The sequence below is a fragment of the Sesamum indicum genome, linkage group LG12 (genome assembly GCF_026168435.1).
Source record: "Sesamum indicum cultivar Baizhima isolate 11 linkage group LG12, ASM2616843v1, whole genome shotgun sequence".
Classification (NCBI taxonomy): Eukaryota; Viridiplantae; Streptophyta; class Magnoliopsida; order Lamiales; family Pedaliaceae; genus Sesamum; species Sesamum indicum.
The window spans coordinates 9,092,333-9,110,431 of record NC_142668.1 but is presented as its reverse complement, the minus strand read 5'-3'; the positions used below and the strand labels follow the sequence as shown (position 1 = coordinate 9,110,431).

Genomic DNA, 18,099 nt, shown 5'->3' with positions numbered 1-18,099 from the left:
ATATAAGTAGATAATCAAAAGTGACAGGCATTTAAAGATCGACGGTCAAACCAGTCACTTCACGCAATATGACTTGGATTTATGTTTGTCCTAAAGCACCCAAACTGCAGTCACCTCTTGTTCCACATCCTTTATTAATTTACTGCAACTATGGATGCCTTGAAAGGCGAGTAAATGAGACCCACACAACACACATTTTAATCAAGAAACGAAATTCTCATGACCTTATTGTTTTGGCATCATGAAAAGATGAAAGTGGAAGAATTTTCACTTTGGAGATAAACCAGGCTTGAAGCATGGTACTTGGTTCCTATTCCATCTTAGCAACGACTCTCATTATATAGCTGTGGACGATCCACAAGCAATCAACAACACTGGAAAACAGCCCTCGATCTGCCCAAATTAACACAAATACATACAACAGCCGCGCGCAAGCTAACTCTTCTTAATGGCTGAGGCAGTTATCAGAAAGATTGAAGCCACTCATGGCATGGATAACTTTTTGTTCTCCACAGGGCCTCTTCTCTCAGTCATTCAAGCTATCTTGAGCCTTTCGGCCGACCACCACAGAGATGCTCAGGTTCTACATTGTTTGGCTTAACTTATTTAGATGTTTTATTGGCATAATTATGAAAAATAGCATTTTTAGTCTCATAAGTTAGGTTAATATCACTTTTGGTCCATTCATTATGGGACTAGCACTTTGAGTCCCATAATTTACAAAAATTAGCACTTTTAATCCACATGTGCTTTTTCATCTACAATTTAACGATATAAGTACGTGCCTAACACGTTTCTGTTATGTACTTTTGTTAGAGGAAAATTGGCCCTTTTTAATAATAGCATTTGAGTGATTTATTTGGCCTAATTGATTCACTTGTAGAAACATGATTATTTGTGTTGCTTCCATAAAATACTTAACAATCACATTCTAGGCACATGCTCTACACTGTTAAATTATAGATAAAATAGTGGATGAGGACCAAAATTGCTAATTTTTATAAGTTACGGGATTAAAAGTGCTAATATCATAATGAATGAGACCAAAAGTGAAATGGGTCTAACTTATAAGACAAAAAATATTATTTCCTCTATAATTACATGTATACTCCTTGTTCTAAGGTCAATTTATATAAATTGTTTCTATCTTTTAAAAATTACACATACATCCACCAACTTCAACATTCTTAATCTATAGTATCTCTGTTTTTGAAAATTTACACATCTACTCCTTAAAAACGTGAGCATCATCACATAAACTAATCCTATTTCTTGCTTCCAGGAGTGTGTGGTCTCTGTAATTATGCAAAAGATATAGATGATTTGTGTAAATAAACCATAGATTAAGGGTGCAAATATAATTATTCCTATTTTTCATAAATTTTATAAAATATTTTTGAAACTTATGAGATGATATGAAGTGTTTTGGTAATTCTTTTTTAGAAAAAAAGCTTATAAGAGCTAAAGATAAGATGTTAATTGCTTACAAATTCCTTTGATAAAATTCATGAGTTCCCAATTTATTTTAAAACTCTTAATAGGTTAGTCAATTTTTATTAGTGTTTATTTAACTTTTCTTCTATTTTATTTAATTAAAAAAATAATTTATGCAGACATATCAAATGTATTTCGGTCACTAATTGTGTATGTTAATGTACATTTTTTTTTTAAACTCACGCACGCACCCGTTTATATATAATATTAATAAGTTTTGAATCCAACATCTCTATAATAAAATATTGAGCCGGAATGCTAAGTGAGTGGTGCAAGTTGTTGTTGACTATGTTTGTTTTAATTAATAATATTCATGTAGGGAATTGAGGACGTTCGAGTTACATCTGTGGTAGATGTAAATTTTGACAATGACAGCATGCAGAAAAGGTTGGTGCTTAAGATAAACGCCATTTCTTGGGAGGTACTAATTCTCTCCGCCTCGTGTATATATATATATATATATATATATATAAAATATTAGCATCGTGGTACTCTGTTTTTTGCCTCAATAAAAGTAAATATATAAATCAGCTTATTGTATTAAAAAAAAAAGTTTTAAACAATGTTGTCAAAATCTGAACTATGAGATCAGATCTAATGGTGTATAAATCAAAGTAATATAAATGTCATCTACACTAATATATAGGAGAAGACTTTTTACTTTTACAAATAGTGGTTATAATACTGTTACAGTAATTTTATTGTTATGTCGATAATAGTCCTAAATTTATTTATTTATTTGAAAATGTTATCATTTCTATATATATTTTCTTATTCATTATATATTTTAAAATATGAAATAATTTTTATTATAAGCGTGCAGACGATTCCATGCATATAATAAATAATATTTCATAGTTTAAAATATATAATGAATAAGGATATCGCAAGGGATTTTTTAGTATTTTATTTTGGCAAAATTGCAAAATTAGTCCTGTATATTATGGGGGGTGGCAAAATTGATCCCCTAGCTATGAGACTGGCAATTTTAGTCCTTTATGTTTAAAATTTGTAGCAATTTTGGTCCTTCTGGCCAAAAGTGATCGGAAATTGACAAATAAAATTGGGGATTAGGGTTTCGGCGACAAATGGACATTACTACACAGGTAGCATCCTACGTGGATGCTGACGTGATAAAAAAAAGGTTAACCATCACCCACCACCACCAAGCCGGTCGCCGGAATTTTTTTTTCGGCCCGTCTCCGGCCACGCGTACCACCACTAAACTCGCCATCCTACGCTGATTCCAACCCTATAGCATGTGTTTCAATCAGAGTTCAAACATGCCCCCAATTGTTGATTATAGTCTTATCCTAAAACCTAGATTTATTTTCTTTCTCTTCTCGATTCACTGTCGTCCGACCTACCCACTGTTCAAGACCACCACCAATCAACTCCCCATCCTCCGGCGAGTTGATTGCACCCAAGCCCATCCATTTTCATCAACTATTCGGTCGGTTCTCTTCATTTTTATTTTCGTCACTTTTTCTCCGCGCCCACCATTGATTTTTCCGTCATATCTCCGTCACTAGCGATTATCTGGTTGGCGGACCAACACCTTTGTGTTCGCTCCCCATGGCGCACACATCCCTCCGATCAGTTTCCGTCAACGTTACATCCACGACTTCTCCTTAATGTTTTATTTTAGTGGCAATTTTAGTCCTATATGTTTTAATTTAGTAACAATTTTGGTCCTTCCGACCAGAATTACCAGTCAGCAGCCATGTAAGATGTCACGTGTTTAAGTAGAGACCAGTTGGCAACCGAAACCCTAAGCCCCAATTTTTCCGGCTAATTTTGGCCGGAAGGACCAAAATTGCCACTAAATGAAAACATATAGGACTAAAATTGCCAGTTCAGTAGTTGCAGGATTAATTTTGCCACCCCCTATACTTACAGGACTAATTTTGCAATTTTGCCTTTTATTATTTCACATGGGGTATTACAATATTTTTACTAAACACGGCTGGAAATTGCATTTTACCCTTTTTTTTTTTATTTTACATATTTCTATTTTATAATTGCTTGAAATTTAATTTCGGAAAAAGTTTTAGAGCCATAATTAGAAACTCAATATATCTATATAGAAGATGATATAACTAAATAATTCGTGTAAAAATAAGTACAAATATCCATACGCATGGAGTGTGCGGAATCCGCTTGTACACAATAACCAGTCATGACTAACCATATTTTCAGATATTGGGCAACTGTTCGGGCGGTGAAAATATGCACGAGACGGTGTTGGCCATTTTTAATGCGCTCTCGCCGTTCTTCTGGGCAGGAAAGGGCGTGATAGCCCTGGCGGCGTTTGCTGTGAATTATGGAGAGTTCTGGCTCGTGGAGCAGCTTCGTTCCAGCAATAATCCGGTAGCGCAATCACTTGCATCTCTTGAGCCACTGCCAAGAGACGAGCAGCTAACGATGTTCCGAGACATGTCTCGATTGTTCCAGGCGATTCTGAAGCTGGCAAAGTGCATATGCGAGTCCTACAACTTGCCATCAGACAGGTATTTTAGGCCCGACGAGCCCATGTACATCAGGTTGATGGCTCAGATCCCTGAGTATACCTACTGGATCATCAGGACCATTGTGATTTGTCAATCAAACCTCAATGCGTATGGGTATGTTCTATTTTCTCTTTTGAAAGACTTTGATCCAACTCTAGTAGCTTTTCACCTCTTTTACTGAAGCTTTTTCTACGAAAATTGCAATTTCCATTTTATAAAATGAGACGGTTTATTCACCCCATTACAAAAAAAAGACCTTATTTGCGACAGATTTATGACGGAATTATTTCGGACGGCACTTATAACGGTTAGCTGGAAGTCCCAAGAAATGGTAGCTACTGGTTACGGCAAAAAAATTATATATATTAGAGAAAAGAATGAATACGAATAATAATATAATGATCACCATGTTAGATTGGGACAACCCGTCGGTTTGACTTTAAAATTTCTTCTTAAAAGAGGTTTTGGATTCAAACTTTGGATATGTACGAGTAATGGGAGGGGTATGAATACTATTATTGTAAAAGCGTCGCTAATTATTTACATTGAAAATAATAAATACAATTCTTTCATGTTATTAAAATCATTGCCGTTTAATATAAATTAATTTTAATTACAACTTGAAGATTTTCACTTAGTAAATAGTTAATGCCACATATACAGTGTCACTTTAATGACAAAATAAATTTATTATGGTAGATTACATTGACAACGTTTTTAACTTAGGCTAGCATATACAAGCATCCATTGTCTTTTATAAAATTATAACTACATACCTTGATATTATAGTTCTTATTTACTCTATTCCGAGGCCAAGCTTATACGAGCACCCTCTAAGAGATATTAGCACTAGAAAAAAAAATGACTATTGGTTACAACTTTAATAGCTATGCACTAAAAATCGTAGTAGATAATTTTTATTGACCACGCTTAAATAAAATCAATACAAAAACATAGATTTTTCATCAAGAAAAACTTCTTTGCCATGGCCATGGTAAAAATATTTGAGTCATGGCAAATGTTTTAACTACCCACACAGATGCCACGGCTATTATCCGTTGTATGACAACAGTCAGTAACTACTTGCTACAGCTGTTTTGTTTTTAACCATGATAATTAGTCATGGTTAAAAGTTGCACTTTTTGCACTGTAAACTACTACCACCCTTTAAGAGGTGTAGCTACAATGTTACTAAAGACAAGAGATGTTTTATATTTTAATCTAATTTCAGGGTTTCAATATAATTTCACGTTAAATATAATTGTCACTCGATTCTATTACTTAGTCATAATTTTGATACCGCCACTTAATTTCCTTTTTCATTAATGTTGTCTTTTCTTGTAGTGTTTGACAATGTCTTCACTCAGACAACTAATGAAATTGAGCAATTGTAGATACACAACATCCAGCAATATTGAAGCATCAAATTTCTCTATGCTTGTTGAGAAGGTGAACGAACTTTATTCCGCCATGCGAAGCCAATTGGATTTATGTTACCGGACAGCTGGTGAGAAATCCCTTATACCATTTCTGAATGCATCAAATATGTTTGAAAAAATAATGAATTCTTTTTCTGTTTCTGAACAAACAACAAAAAAGAAACAATTAGTTTCACTAAAAAAAAAAACAATGCATATTTATGTGAGTACGTATTTACAATTTGGCAATATTGCAATTTTCGTCCTTTATGTACAAGGTATTGGCAAATTTGGTCCTCTAACTTTCGCGATGGCAATTTTGGTCCTATATGTTTCAAATATTCGCGATTTTGGTCATTCAACCCATTTTATGACCATTTTGCGTTTCTAGTGAAAAATTAACCCTAGTCCACTACATACTCCAAGTTAAGCCAAATATGCTTGCGAAATAAATTAAGCCCTCATATATTCATACCTTGTTCTGACCATTTTGTTTCCGGGTATTCCAAGTCCTCGATTTTACGGACTTACTCTAACCACAGTACCGTAACAGATGGTTCGTCGGCACTTGGCTCCTTCAACAACAAAAACACAACTCTATTTTGTTTTCTACCTTAGGGCGTAAAAAGCACTCCGATATAGGGACTTAATGGATTTTGGGCAAACAAGTTGAATAGAAGCCTTATTTTTATTGGAGAAATACAATAAATATTACATAGATATTATATCCGTAGGAGGAGACAATTATTTAGCCTCTCATATGATAGAGGACTTGACTTGTTGGGAACATAGTATGAACTGGAGCCAAGGCTCCAAAATCATACCATTCTCACACATCTTCTGGTTTGGACCCTCCTAACATCCAGACCCTATTGTATTTTTTGAATGTTTTGATTATGGTCTTGCTTGGATTTACTCTTTTGTGCAAAAATTAATTTTTCCCACATGCGCTGGTATTCCTGCCAAGTAGAAAAAGAAGATGTCAATTTATTAATATTAGCCTTAGAGGTGCCTGTCATCGGCCTAAGGCTAATCTCTCCCTCTTTTACCTAAAGGTTTTGGATTGACTTGAATCATCAGGAGTTCGCACTTTCTGTGATCCAATTAATGTTGTTTCACCAGAGTCTGGTGATCGTCTCGTACAATCGATACTTGAATCCGACACTACAGGCCTAGAGCCCTGTACTCAAAGGGAATGTTCAGGGTCATGCTCCCTCAACTCGTGAGTCATCCCCAAAGGTGATGCCTTCCAAATTGGTTCTCATAGATTGTTCCATAGAGAGGTGAATGCTAATAAGGAACTCCTTATTGCGATCTAGACAGTGTTTAGATCAGCTCCTTGAATTTGTCTGGCAACATGGCATTCACGGTTAACTGTCCGAACATCTTGTCAAACTCTTCAAGATTTTCTCTAGGGTGCCTAAGCCTCAACATGATGGAGTTTTCTTCAGATGCCTCCATCTCTTGTTAGAAAATCTGCAACAACATTCTCTTGAGACTTTATAACGACAATATTATAACAATAATATTAGCACTCAGCTTCCCGTCTGATAATACGAGCTTTTTCTATTTTAGATTCTAATTTATTCCTTAAGAAAATCTTAACATTTGTATTATCAACTTTTAAAATGAATTCTTTAGCTAGTTAAATAAAGGTCATTTCTTAAAAGCCTTCCAAACCACAAAGATATATCTATAAAGTTCTTCCACTGTAGCTGTCTTTTTCATGAGCATTATGCACATCTGTAGTCATTGGCATCTATGTAGACCACGAATTTGTCCTCGTCTTGTGGTATAGCAAGCTTTGGTAGGTTACTGCAAACCCGTTTCAGCTAACGAACCACTTTCATGTGGATTTCTTCCCATTTCTACTTTGAATTTTCTTTTTCCTTTAAAAGTGGTTGGAAATCCTTCCTGTATCTTGCAAGATCCTTAATAAAGATACCTGAAAAATTAACAACTCCTTAGAAGCTCTTCAAATGATTCTTATCTTTGTGTACGTTTTCAAAATTGCGAATTTTTTCCACAATATGTTCCTGTAACTCAATTCCTACTTCGTCAATAAGAACTCTTGAAAATTCAAAATTAATGACATCAATAGTAGCTTCTTTTATTCTCAGAAAGCAGTAAACCTTCTTTATGGCATGCATCAGAAAATATTTCAAGATGTTTAATCTAAACTTTCATATTCTCAGATGCAATCAATATGTCATCAATCTAGACAAATATGAATTCAAAATAATCTCTAGAAAGATTATCCATTTTTCTTTGAAGTATCTAGGGTGCATTAGCTAAACCCATTGGGAGCACATTCCATATATATTGTCCATGTGGTATGGAGAATGCAATAAATTTCTTTGATTCACTCTCCATCTTAATCTGATAAAAAGCAGATTTGTAATTGAATTTAGAAAATACTTTTGCACCTTTAATATAATCAATTAAATGCTCTCTAGTGAGAATGTACTAACCATCAAATTCTAATATTTTATTAATACATTAATAGTTAATTACCAACCTGGGTTTATCTTTCTTTATCTCACCATGGTTTCTCACCAGAAATCCAGGGCTACTGTAGGTAGAAACTCCAGGCTCGATGAGTCCAAAATTTATATGCTCTTTGATAATTACCTGCATATCATTTCGATCCTCGAAGTTCATCTGGATAGGCTTGTATCAAACGTAGTCTTATTTGCATTCTTCTTTAACTTTCAGAGTAGTTTCGGTTTTGTTCCTATTCCACCATGCCAATGAATTTTCATTGAAGTTCCTCGTAGAAGCTATCATTATCGATGAGTCCCTGTTGACTGAAAGACAAAAAAACTTTACCAAAATTTTTCTTATCTTGTATTTTTGGATGAGTTAATCTGGCATCGAATTCATCACGCTTGCTGTGAAAATTTATAAGACATTATTCTATTAAAAACCTTTTCTCTTCACAAAGCCTATATCTCACTACCACAATCAGTAGTAAAGATTAATAGATTCCTTTGAATATCCTGCATATATCTTGCAAATGTTTGAAGGAAATTATTACCTAATAAGATATCGACACCTATATCATGAAAGTAGATAGGAGGTGTTTTCACCTTGTACCAAGGTGTTCCAATTGCTCCAATCATGATTTTTACCTCTGGTATACCCTTATTGAGTATTAGAATTTTCTATGAAAAATCTCTGCCTACAATAACAAGTAGGTTTCCATAGCTTCTTTATGGAAAACCCCCGGCTTTGCTCTGCAAATTCCTAATCATGAATCAATATAAGCTGCAAAATATTATATCTTATATTGATCATACAACACATCAATAGATGTGTCCATAGAAAAAGGACTCATCATTTAATTCTTATGGTATCTCCATCAAGACTAAATTTAATTCAATTACCTTTTCTTCCCCATAGTTTATGATATTCGAGGAAACTTAATCCCAATGTCATACTCCCATTTTCTCGTCCTGCAACTAGAATTTCATGGTTTGCTATTTCTAGCATGCCTTCATATCCACCAACAACAGATTGTGGCAAATGATATAAGTCGTCATAAGGAAAAAAGATTTCTTTCTTAGTGATGTCATATATAACTTGTATTTCTTTCCATAAGGCATCTAAGTTTTACGTTATCCACCATAATCTCTTAAGCTAAAGCTTTTAATAATTTTTTCTCCTTCCTTTGTATGCTATCTTATGAAAAAGACTTTCTGCTACCAAACTCAGTTCTAGAGTTAAGTGTTCAGTCTAAAATCGGTGATCTTTTATGGCGATATTGACACCACTTATGGTGTCATTACCTTAACAAATTCCTCGAAAACTAGGAATATCAATATACTATTTTGTAATAAATAAATCTGAATGATGCGTATTGAAAATGACATAAGCTATTCTATAAGTTATAGAATATGATCTATTACCTTATTTCATTAGATCTTTTCTTTTAAATTCCTGATGAAGGGTCAAGACTTTGCTGAAATCCTGGTCTGTTAGGTTGTCTGCAATCCTAGGATGAATATCAAACTTTTTTCTGCGTACAGATTACCTATTGTTGTCCCGAGACAACCATCTCTCATATTATTGATTCTTGTATCCATTATTGATAAATGTATTTCTGAATCAATTCCTTCTTTAAAAGTTGGTTTTATTCCTGCTTCAATAGTTTCTATGTGGATCAATTTCTAGTAACAACTACTTCTTCCCTAAACTTACTCAATTCTTCAAGAATATCTTCTTTAGGAATAAAGTTACATCTCCGTCACATTACCAATAAGTTCCATAGGTATACCAAACTCACATAAACTTATTTCCAAATTATGAGATATCTCCTCTGGTTTAGCCCTATTTGGTTGAGGACTTTACTGATTCCTCCAATCTTAAATCTATCGTATGAGTTGAGGTCGGAATCTTGACTCATGATTCTTTCCATAGTTTTGTTTGATATTGTCATTCTAGAAAAGAATCCGGACAGACTTTCAGAGATTTGAAGCCTATCTCCCTCATTGTAGTTATTCTAAATCGGTTGAAGATCCATCAAAATCAATCTCTATATTCTCCTCATAGAAGCGCTCGTCTGAAGGAAGGTCTTCGAATTGGTAAATGGGTATCAAATTGCCGTAGTAGACTGCATCTAAGATGTCATTCGTGACTTCAAATTTTTGTAATTCACCACGTTTCTTTAGGCAGTCCAGAGAGATATGACCTCTTGCTCCACAGGTCCAACAATTGCAGTCTTTCGAACTTTCGTTGGCTTGGGTATGGGTCCATTTAAAAGTTCTCCTTGTAGGGGTTCTTCTTGTGGATTTTGCATCTATTCGTCTAGATCCTTCAGATGAAACCCTTGTTGGTTCAGTCTTCTGTCCAAATTTGTATGACCTGGCCTTTGATTTGGACCACCATGATCTTCCCCTGAAACAGGCTATTTTGGAACTCCTTGGTTAGGAGTCATTTATTTGCTTCTTCCACTTCCTTAGCTCGCATGACTCTCCTAATACTTGAAAACTCATTATTAGCGCAATAGAGAGGGGTTCGTTTGATCTTACCTCTCAGCCTCTTTATGTTTTTTCTAGATGGATATTTAATAACACCAATCCTTCAGTTTATCTTAAAGGAAAGGCATCCTTTTTGCAACTAAATCTAATTGTCCTTCAGATACTTTGTTTGATTAGATCAACATTTTCCTCCATGAATTGCATATCTTTTCAAAGAATTGGAGCTGCTACTTCTGTTGCTACCTAACTCCGAAAGAAATACTTGTGAAACCAATAGATATATTCATTTACTATGAGAATAATCCTTAATGCAAGACTAAAGAGAGCTTGTGCATATTCTTTAGCCTTTTCTACTTGACTTCCTTTGAAGTAACCAATTTCGGTGAAGTGTATCTTGATAAGCGTTCCTAGTCGATCTGTTCGCGCCTTTTGAATCCCCGATAAGAATGCTCGCTTTGGTATCTTCTGGGTATTATCCCTTTCAATCTTCATAAAACCTTCCAAACTTAACTCCACTAATTTTATGAAGCTTTCTCTATCGAGTTCTAAGGTAGTTGCTGCTATCTTTATCGATAAAATCAATAACATCTATGTTAAGTATAGTGTCGTATAGGTGCAAGAGTTGGAGCATGGTTCTCTTCCAAGCTATATTTTTAGGCACTTTTCTTGGATTTCTTCCTAAATTTTCTTTTAGCCTAGTCCCCACGAATGTTGGAATGGCGTTGGTGTGGAAAACGCACTCTCTCTCATTGTATGATCCCGTGGAGGATCATTGGAACATGTTCTTCCTTTCGATTGTGGTAGTGCTAAAGTGGTCTCATTGTTTTGGGATTAACTATGTCCACAATCCCGAGATAGGAAAGGGATTTAGCCAATTCTTGTGAATCTAATAGATCTTGTCTTGTTACTTCCATTGCTTTATAGATTTGATAGATGCGATTGTCAGATCTTCTCTGGTCTTTGCATTTGGAATCTCCATGGTCTTCCCCTTCTGATGCAAAGAGGTTCTTGTTCCAAGGACATCCTTGATTCGCTCTTGTTTGGGTTTAGATGTCTCAGGGCTCTCCCTTTGATTTCTCTTTAGATACGCAATTTCTGACTTTAGATTTGTAAGATCCTTGTATAGATCTAGAAGGATCTTAAGGATCTCGTCCACCTTTTAGCTCAAGGTTTCTATTTTCACAGGTATATAAAATAACCTATGTCTATAGTCTTCAACTGTCTTTTGAATTTCTCTCAGATCTTGTTAGATCTTCAAGGTATCCGGCTCAAGTTCCTTCCAATCAGCTCCTTTAATTATTATTTGTAAAACTGTATTAGTGAAAGAAATTACGCGTTCCGTTTCTCCTTGCTAGTAATCTACCATGTACTTCGATTGAGTATATGGTTTTCACCATATTTTCTGGTAGCACCTTCTGGATTTAGTGAAATTCTCCACCATTATTCTTGTTCCTCCTATGTAAGAGGTTCAGAATCCAACTTTATGACCTTCCTTAGAATTTCTAGGATGAAATTCTTTTTCTATTTTTTCAAGATCTGGAAATATTCTTGATTGTCACTCGAACTCTCATTCGGATTTTGGAGATAATCTTCTCCCTTTCCTAGAATTTCCATAAAAAAATTCCATCTTCGATCTTTCAGAGTCTGAAAGTATTCCCTCTTGTAACTCGAACTTTCGTTCGGTTTCATTCTCTTAAAGAGTCTCATCTGTTAGTGGAAAAAATATCTAACCTAGGCTTTGATACCATTCTAGCTGGACATGTGCAAGAGAATGCATTAGAATGCTAAATAACTGAAAATGGACTAAAATGCTCATTTTCAAGTTAGGAAAGGATAAAATTGTTGAAAAATTGGCCAAATTCATGTGGAGGACTAAAATTGCTACCTTTTTTTAAATTTACGGGACTAAAATTGCCAGTCCATAAGTTGTAGGACCAAAAACGCCACCCCCTCTAGTTACATGAATAATTTTCCAATTTCCCCAACGGAGAATTGTGATTTTGGTCCTTGAACATATACATTCATGTAGTTTTTGTCATTAGACAATTTGAGATTTCTGTTTCGAGCATCAAACTATTAGTTTTTTGTTGTTCTTAGAGGATGCTTGATGCTTTTTTAGAACATCTTACATGCTCCTAGACCTTATAAAATGTTTAAGGAGCTTATAAGATATTGTTGGATTTTATTTTAAAAATAAGCTCCTAAAGTGTTTGGATAAAATAAAATATTAGAACTCATAAATAGTATAAACATTTTGTAAGATGTTTGGGTGTTTGGCATAATAACGTCTTTAATTGATAAAATAATTAAAATGGAATTTAGAATCAAATAAGCTGTTCTTTCTTGACATATTTTGTTTTAAACATCTTTAAAATGCTTTATAAATATTACACATTAGTTTAATTTTGAATAAAAATTTAATAGATAATTTTTTTACAATAATAGTAAAAAAATAATAAATTATTACCTAAATTTTTGAATAAGAATAATATATATGTACATTCATGCTAGTCGAATGTTATATAGATATATAATTGATATTTTCTTTGTTAATACAATGATTGTTTTTAGTCATATAATTTATAAGTCTTGAATTTATATTTTTCAGTAAATATAATATCAACACCAGTCTTATTTTTATTTAATTATAATAATTTATTATTAAATAATAAAGTATTTTCTTTTTTTCTGATATTAAAAAATTAAATAGCAAAAAAGTTTTAAATCCTATAGAGAGAGAGAGAGAGAGAGAGGAGAGTGTGTGTGGGTGTGTGTGTGAGAGAGAGAGTGGGTGTGTGTGAGAGAGAGAGAGTGTGTGTGTAAGTGTATGATTAGGGATAGTTTTGTCTTATAGCATGTTAATTTTATATAACTCATAAGATTTTATAAAAAAAGTTAGAAAAGTTAATTTTTTTAAAGAACTTATAAAATTCGAAACATCTTATTTTGACATCTTCTAAGCTCTTTAAAAAGAATTAGCCAAACTAATATTTAGAGATTATAAACTCTCAAACATCTTATAAGATGTTTTGAAAAGCTTATAAAGTTAGCCAAACACCCTCTTAGTCGGCCTCCCATTAATAAAAAAATCGTAAAAGTTATCCGAAGTTTCATTTGAACGAGAAAAATAACAATTTTCCTCGTATTTTTTATGTATTTTTCAAGCTCTGGTTCAATGGACCCATTTATCCCATTTCTCTTCAAGTTTCAAGAGAGAAAAAACATGAAAAAAAATGAATTTTTAAGAAACAAATTTTCTATATAATCTTAATAAAACTTTTTCAATAACTTGTTGTGTATAATGTAATACCTGCAACATATGTTTATTGTAAAAAAAAAAAAAACATCCATACTAAAAAATAGGCATTTTTCAGTTAATTAAACATTAAAAGAGAAATGGGTGCATTGGACCAAAATTTGAAAAATACTACAAAATAAGAGAAAAATGACTATTTTTCCCCTTTCAGTGAAACCTCTCTTACGTTTAACGATTTTATTAATGGAATGACTAAAAACACCAACAAACTTATAGTTTAAGTACCAAAGCTGCAACCTCAAACTATTTGAGTACCAAAATTACATAAATATTTGTTTTTGAAGACCAAAACTATTGTTATTCCATAATTTAAATTATTAACCAATATCCATATAGATATATGTTATTCTTTGAATATATATATGTATATATATATATATCTGTTTGTGTGTGTGACTTCATTGTTGTATCATGATATTAATTTTTGGGTAATAGTGTCTGATAACATCATATTTTTTCAATTGCTATATCCATTTTAGATTTTTTTTGGAGTTATTTTGTGTAATCTAATAATTTAATGTACACTACATATTAAATTAATGTATATAATAAATATTTTCTTAATCCAATTAATGCACTACTTTGTTTTTTAATATAATTTTAAGTTTGAAAACAATGTTTTATTAAATTTTATTCTAAAGCTTCTTAAAATATATCAATGAGTTGTATTTTATGTTAATTTCATTTGATTTTGTAATATTACTGAATTTTAAGAATTTTTTAGTATTTTTGGTATCGTTCGATAATATTTTAATACGCTGAATTTAATTTCGAACAGCATCTATAGATAGTCTATAGATACTATTGTTGATACCGCTACTTTGGACTATGATTTGCAGAGAAAAATAGGATAGATGAGGTTTCTCACAAGTTAAAAAGGCTGACAGAATCAACCAGTCACAAAGACAATGTGATTGTTCTCAAGGCATTGATTTCTGAAGACGAGGATAAGCCACTGTATGATGGTTGCACCCAAAGCTTGGTAAGCTTATTGTACATGTCTGAATTAAATTGCGATTTTAGTTCTGCAATTTAGAGGCCGTTAGTAATTTTAGTCCTGCAATTTAGAAGAATTAGCATTTTTTATCCTACACAAATTGAACAGGACTAGAATTGCAATTTAAAATAGAATCATGTACAATTTACATGCAATTCTTTCCGCCAAATTGTAAAGACCACTTCATACATGACCCAAAATATCACTCTTGCTAATTTACAGAACTAAAATTATAATTTCCACAGCAAACTCATTTATCATAGGTAAGGTCAATTCAAGCAGAACGAATTTTTACATGAGTCGAACGTACAGTCGCAAATCTTGTATTACTTACAGAAGTAGGAACCTTAATTTTTGTAAGGACAGGTATCCATCGAGTCGTTGGGAAAAAAAACAGTGCTACTATACCTATCAGAACTCAAGCACATGTACAAGTCTCCTGCACTTTCAGTTATATCGGAGATGTACCTTGCAACGGAGAAGAAGCCCGAGAACTACGAAATATTGTGGGTTCCGATGGTCGAAAGATCGTCTGTAACCGAAAAGGAAACGTCGATGTTCAACGATCTTCGGAACAAGATAAAATGGTTGTGTATTCGCGACCTTTCGTTGCTTGATCCCGCAATCTTGGAGTTCATAAAAGTTGAATGGGAATTCAAGAGGCACTTATCAATGATTAAGGTGCTTGATAAAGAAGGAAGACTCGTGAGGAACCATGATGCAGTGCATATGTTTTTCATCTGGGGGACTTCAGCTGATCCCTTTACTGCGAAAAGAGAAGCTGAGCTCTGGGCAAACGAAACTTGGGGAGTTGAATTGCTGTTGAACTACGTTGTACCTTCAGCCATTGACTGGGTATGATTTGCTTCCTTTAATTTTTTGCACTAGACTTAAAGAGTAATTTTGCATTGGATTTGATTCAATTTACCCCGTATGATATTTGCAAATGAGTAATTTAACAATTTACCCCATGTTTGTGTGGGGGGTAATCACAGGTTAAGGAAGGGAAACATATATGCTTGTATGGAGGCACGGATATTGAGTGGATCCGGCAATTCACAAGCACACTTTTAGGCGTATCACAACATGCCCAAATCCAACTGAAGATGATTCACATGGACCAGAGAGTCAAGATGAACAACACTATTGCAACTAGCGATGATGTAACGTTAGACCTTAAGCAGACTATGGCATTCTGGGCTAGGCTGCACAGCATCTGGCAGTCCCGAGTGCAAAGTGGAATGTTCCCAGAGAGCGATGAGATCATACGCAACGTCTTCAAGATGTTTAGCTTAAACCAGAGTGGGAGGGGATGGGCAATAGTAAGCAGTGGCGCAAAGGAAATGGCTATTGGAATGGGGGACACAGTGTTGAAAGCTTTGTTAGAGTATGATAAGTGGAAGGAGTCTGTGGTGAGTAGAGGCTTTGTTCCAGCCCTGCGAGAGTATATGACTCATGTCGGCACTAGTATATATTGCAACACCTTTGCGGTGTCGAAGACTTCGAGAGGACTTCCGGAGAAGATGATTTGCTTCGAATGCAGAGGTCAGATGAAGATGTCGACTAGATTCGTTTGTTTCGGGGATTAGGGGGTGGTAGTAGCTAGACATACTTGAGCGACGTGGTTTGGCTAATGTAGTTCAAGTAGTTGTGAGTACAGCAGTATTCAATAATCTTTGGTATTTGGGTATGTGGCTTGGAGTGCCTAATTTATTGACGTTTCATTTGGGAAGACATTTGTACATGTATTGTGTGTTTGTGATGTAGATGATAAATTGGAAATGAAGATACAAACCGAGTGGTTTCATAACCTTTCATCCATTTAATATGCTTTAAGAGTTTAATAAAAACTAATGGAAAAATGCATTTTTCTCAAGCCGGAACACTTTCTCTGTGCCTACATACTGAATCAGACAAGTGAATCAATCGACGGTATGTTCTTCTTGGCGTGATCGTGCTCTAGACCTATGGGACTAACAACCACGGGGGCTTGCACTCACTCCCTTTATGACCAAGATCCGGAGCTATTCATAGAGCCTGGGTGCTCCCGCCTAGGGAAGCTTATCTGTCCTCTAAAAAGCGTTAGCCATACCATGTAACTACAACACGGGACCCTAAAGAAGGTCTTTTGTTATGGGGTGTGTGGGTGTGGGGGTGGTGATTTTTTAGTTCATATCGATTTTAATTTTATAATAATGGATAATAACTTTTTGTTTTTGAAAGCAAAGAAAAAATAGCACATTTTGTCTAATTTCTTGTGAAAATGCTAATTTCGCAAGTGTTGGATGTTGGGTTTGGTTTGGACCCACAACTCAATATACATCCATATTTGATATAGAGTTTGAAGTCTTCCATAATATCGGAATAAAGGCTCCTTTACGACAAATACTATTTAATAGAGTTATAGTTTCTCTAACACATGCTATATAGGATAATTAGTCTTCTGTGATAAACTTTATCTGGGATAGAGCTTGTAGTCTATCAAATGTATATTCGAGTACGGACTCCTCTTACGGATATGATTAATTACATTTATAAATAAAATGCACGGTTATGATAAAAAAATCAAATAATGTATGAAACTATTGGCTTATTTTTCATGCGTGCATTCATTTCTCATGGACAAAGTCCACAGGCTTGTGACCTAATTTTCATATATCTTAATATTAGCAAAAATTATTTTTTTGGTCCTTTAATTTTACTTTCTATTAGTTTTAGTCATATAAGTATGTCTTTCTTTTATTTAGTCCTGTAAGCTATAAGAAATGATGACAAATATTTCGAATTAAGATTTTCTACACGATTTTCCGACGAAATTTTGAAAATCAGCCGAAAATTGCCACGTAGTAGGGAATTTGTTGAATTTTCAGTAATTTAAACACGTGTACAGTCATGTCTCATGACACATGGCCATCAACATTGATTGGGCATTATTTTAAATACCAAAATTCCAAACAAGTTATGCAAAAATTTAGAATTTTTATAATTTAAACAAAAAAATTATTATAATATAAATAAATTATTTGAATAATTGCATTATTTACTATAAATAATATTAACTAAACTTATAAATTCATATTTAATTTAATTAATATTAACATTACTTATAAATTTAATTAATATTTATTTTTTTTAATTTGCAACAACGATGATTAGATTGCCGCGGCTGAAGAGGAGGGCGAGTACCCTCCTCACCTCTGGGCGACAACATCGCCCAAATCTATTTTAAATTTGGACAATCACTGTCGCCACTGCTATGGGCCGTCGCCCTCTATGTGAATGTAGGGGGATTGGGGAGGAAAGACGGAGGAGATGGGGACGGGGATGGGGACGGGGTGGAGTGGGGGTTGGGGGGAAGATGGGGAAGAAGTTAATTTTTTTTAAA

At 34.1% G+C, this 18,099-nt stretch overlaps 1 protein-coding gene across 1 annotated transcript; it reads left to right on the top strand.

The window, feature by feature from the left end:
* The first annotated feature begins 348 nt into the window (after positions 1 to 348).
* On the top strand, positions 349 to 16,524 carry LOC105178604 (protein SIEVE ELEMENT OCCLUSION B). The gene is made up of 7 exons (XM_011102115.3): positions 349 to 580; positions 1,814 to 1,915; positions 3,694 to 4,118; positions 5,399 to 5,511; positions 14,557 to 14,699; positions 15,081 to 15,569; positions 15,710 to 16,524. The coding sequence occupies exons 1-7, from the start codon at positions 449 to 451 to the stop codon at positions 16,301 to 16,303; spliced, it is 1,998 nt and encodes a 665-aa protein (XP_011100417.1). The 5' UTR covers positions 349 to 448; the 3' UTR covers positions 16,304 to 16,524.
* Positions 16,525 to 18,099: the final 1,575 nt, after the last annotated feature.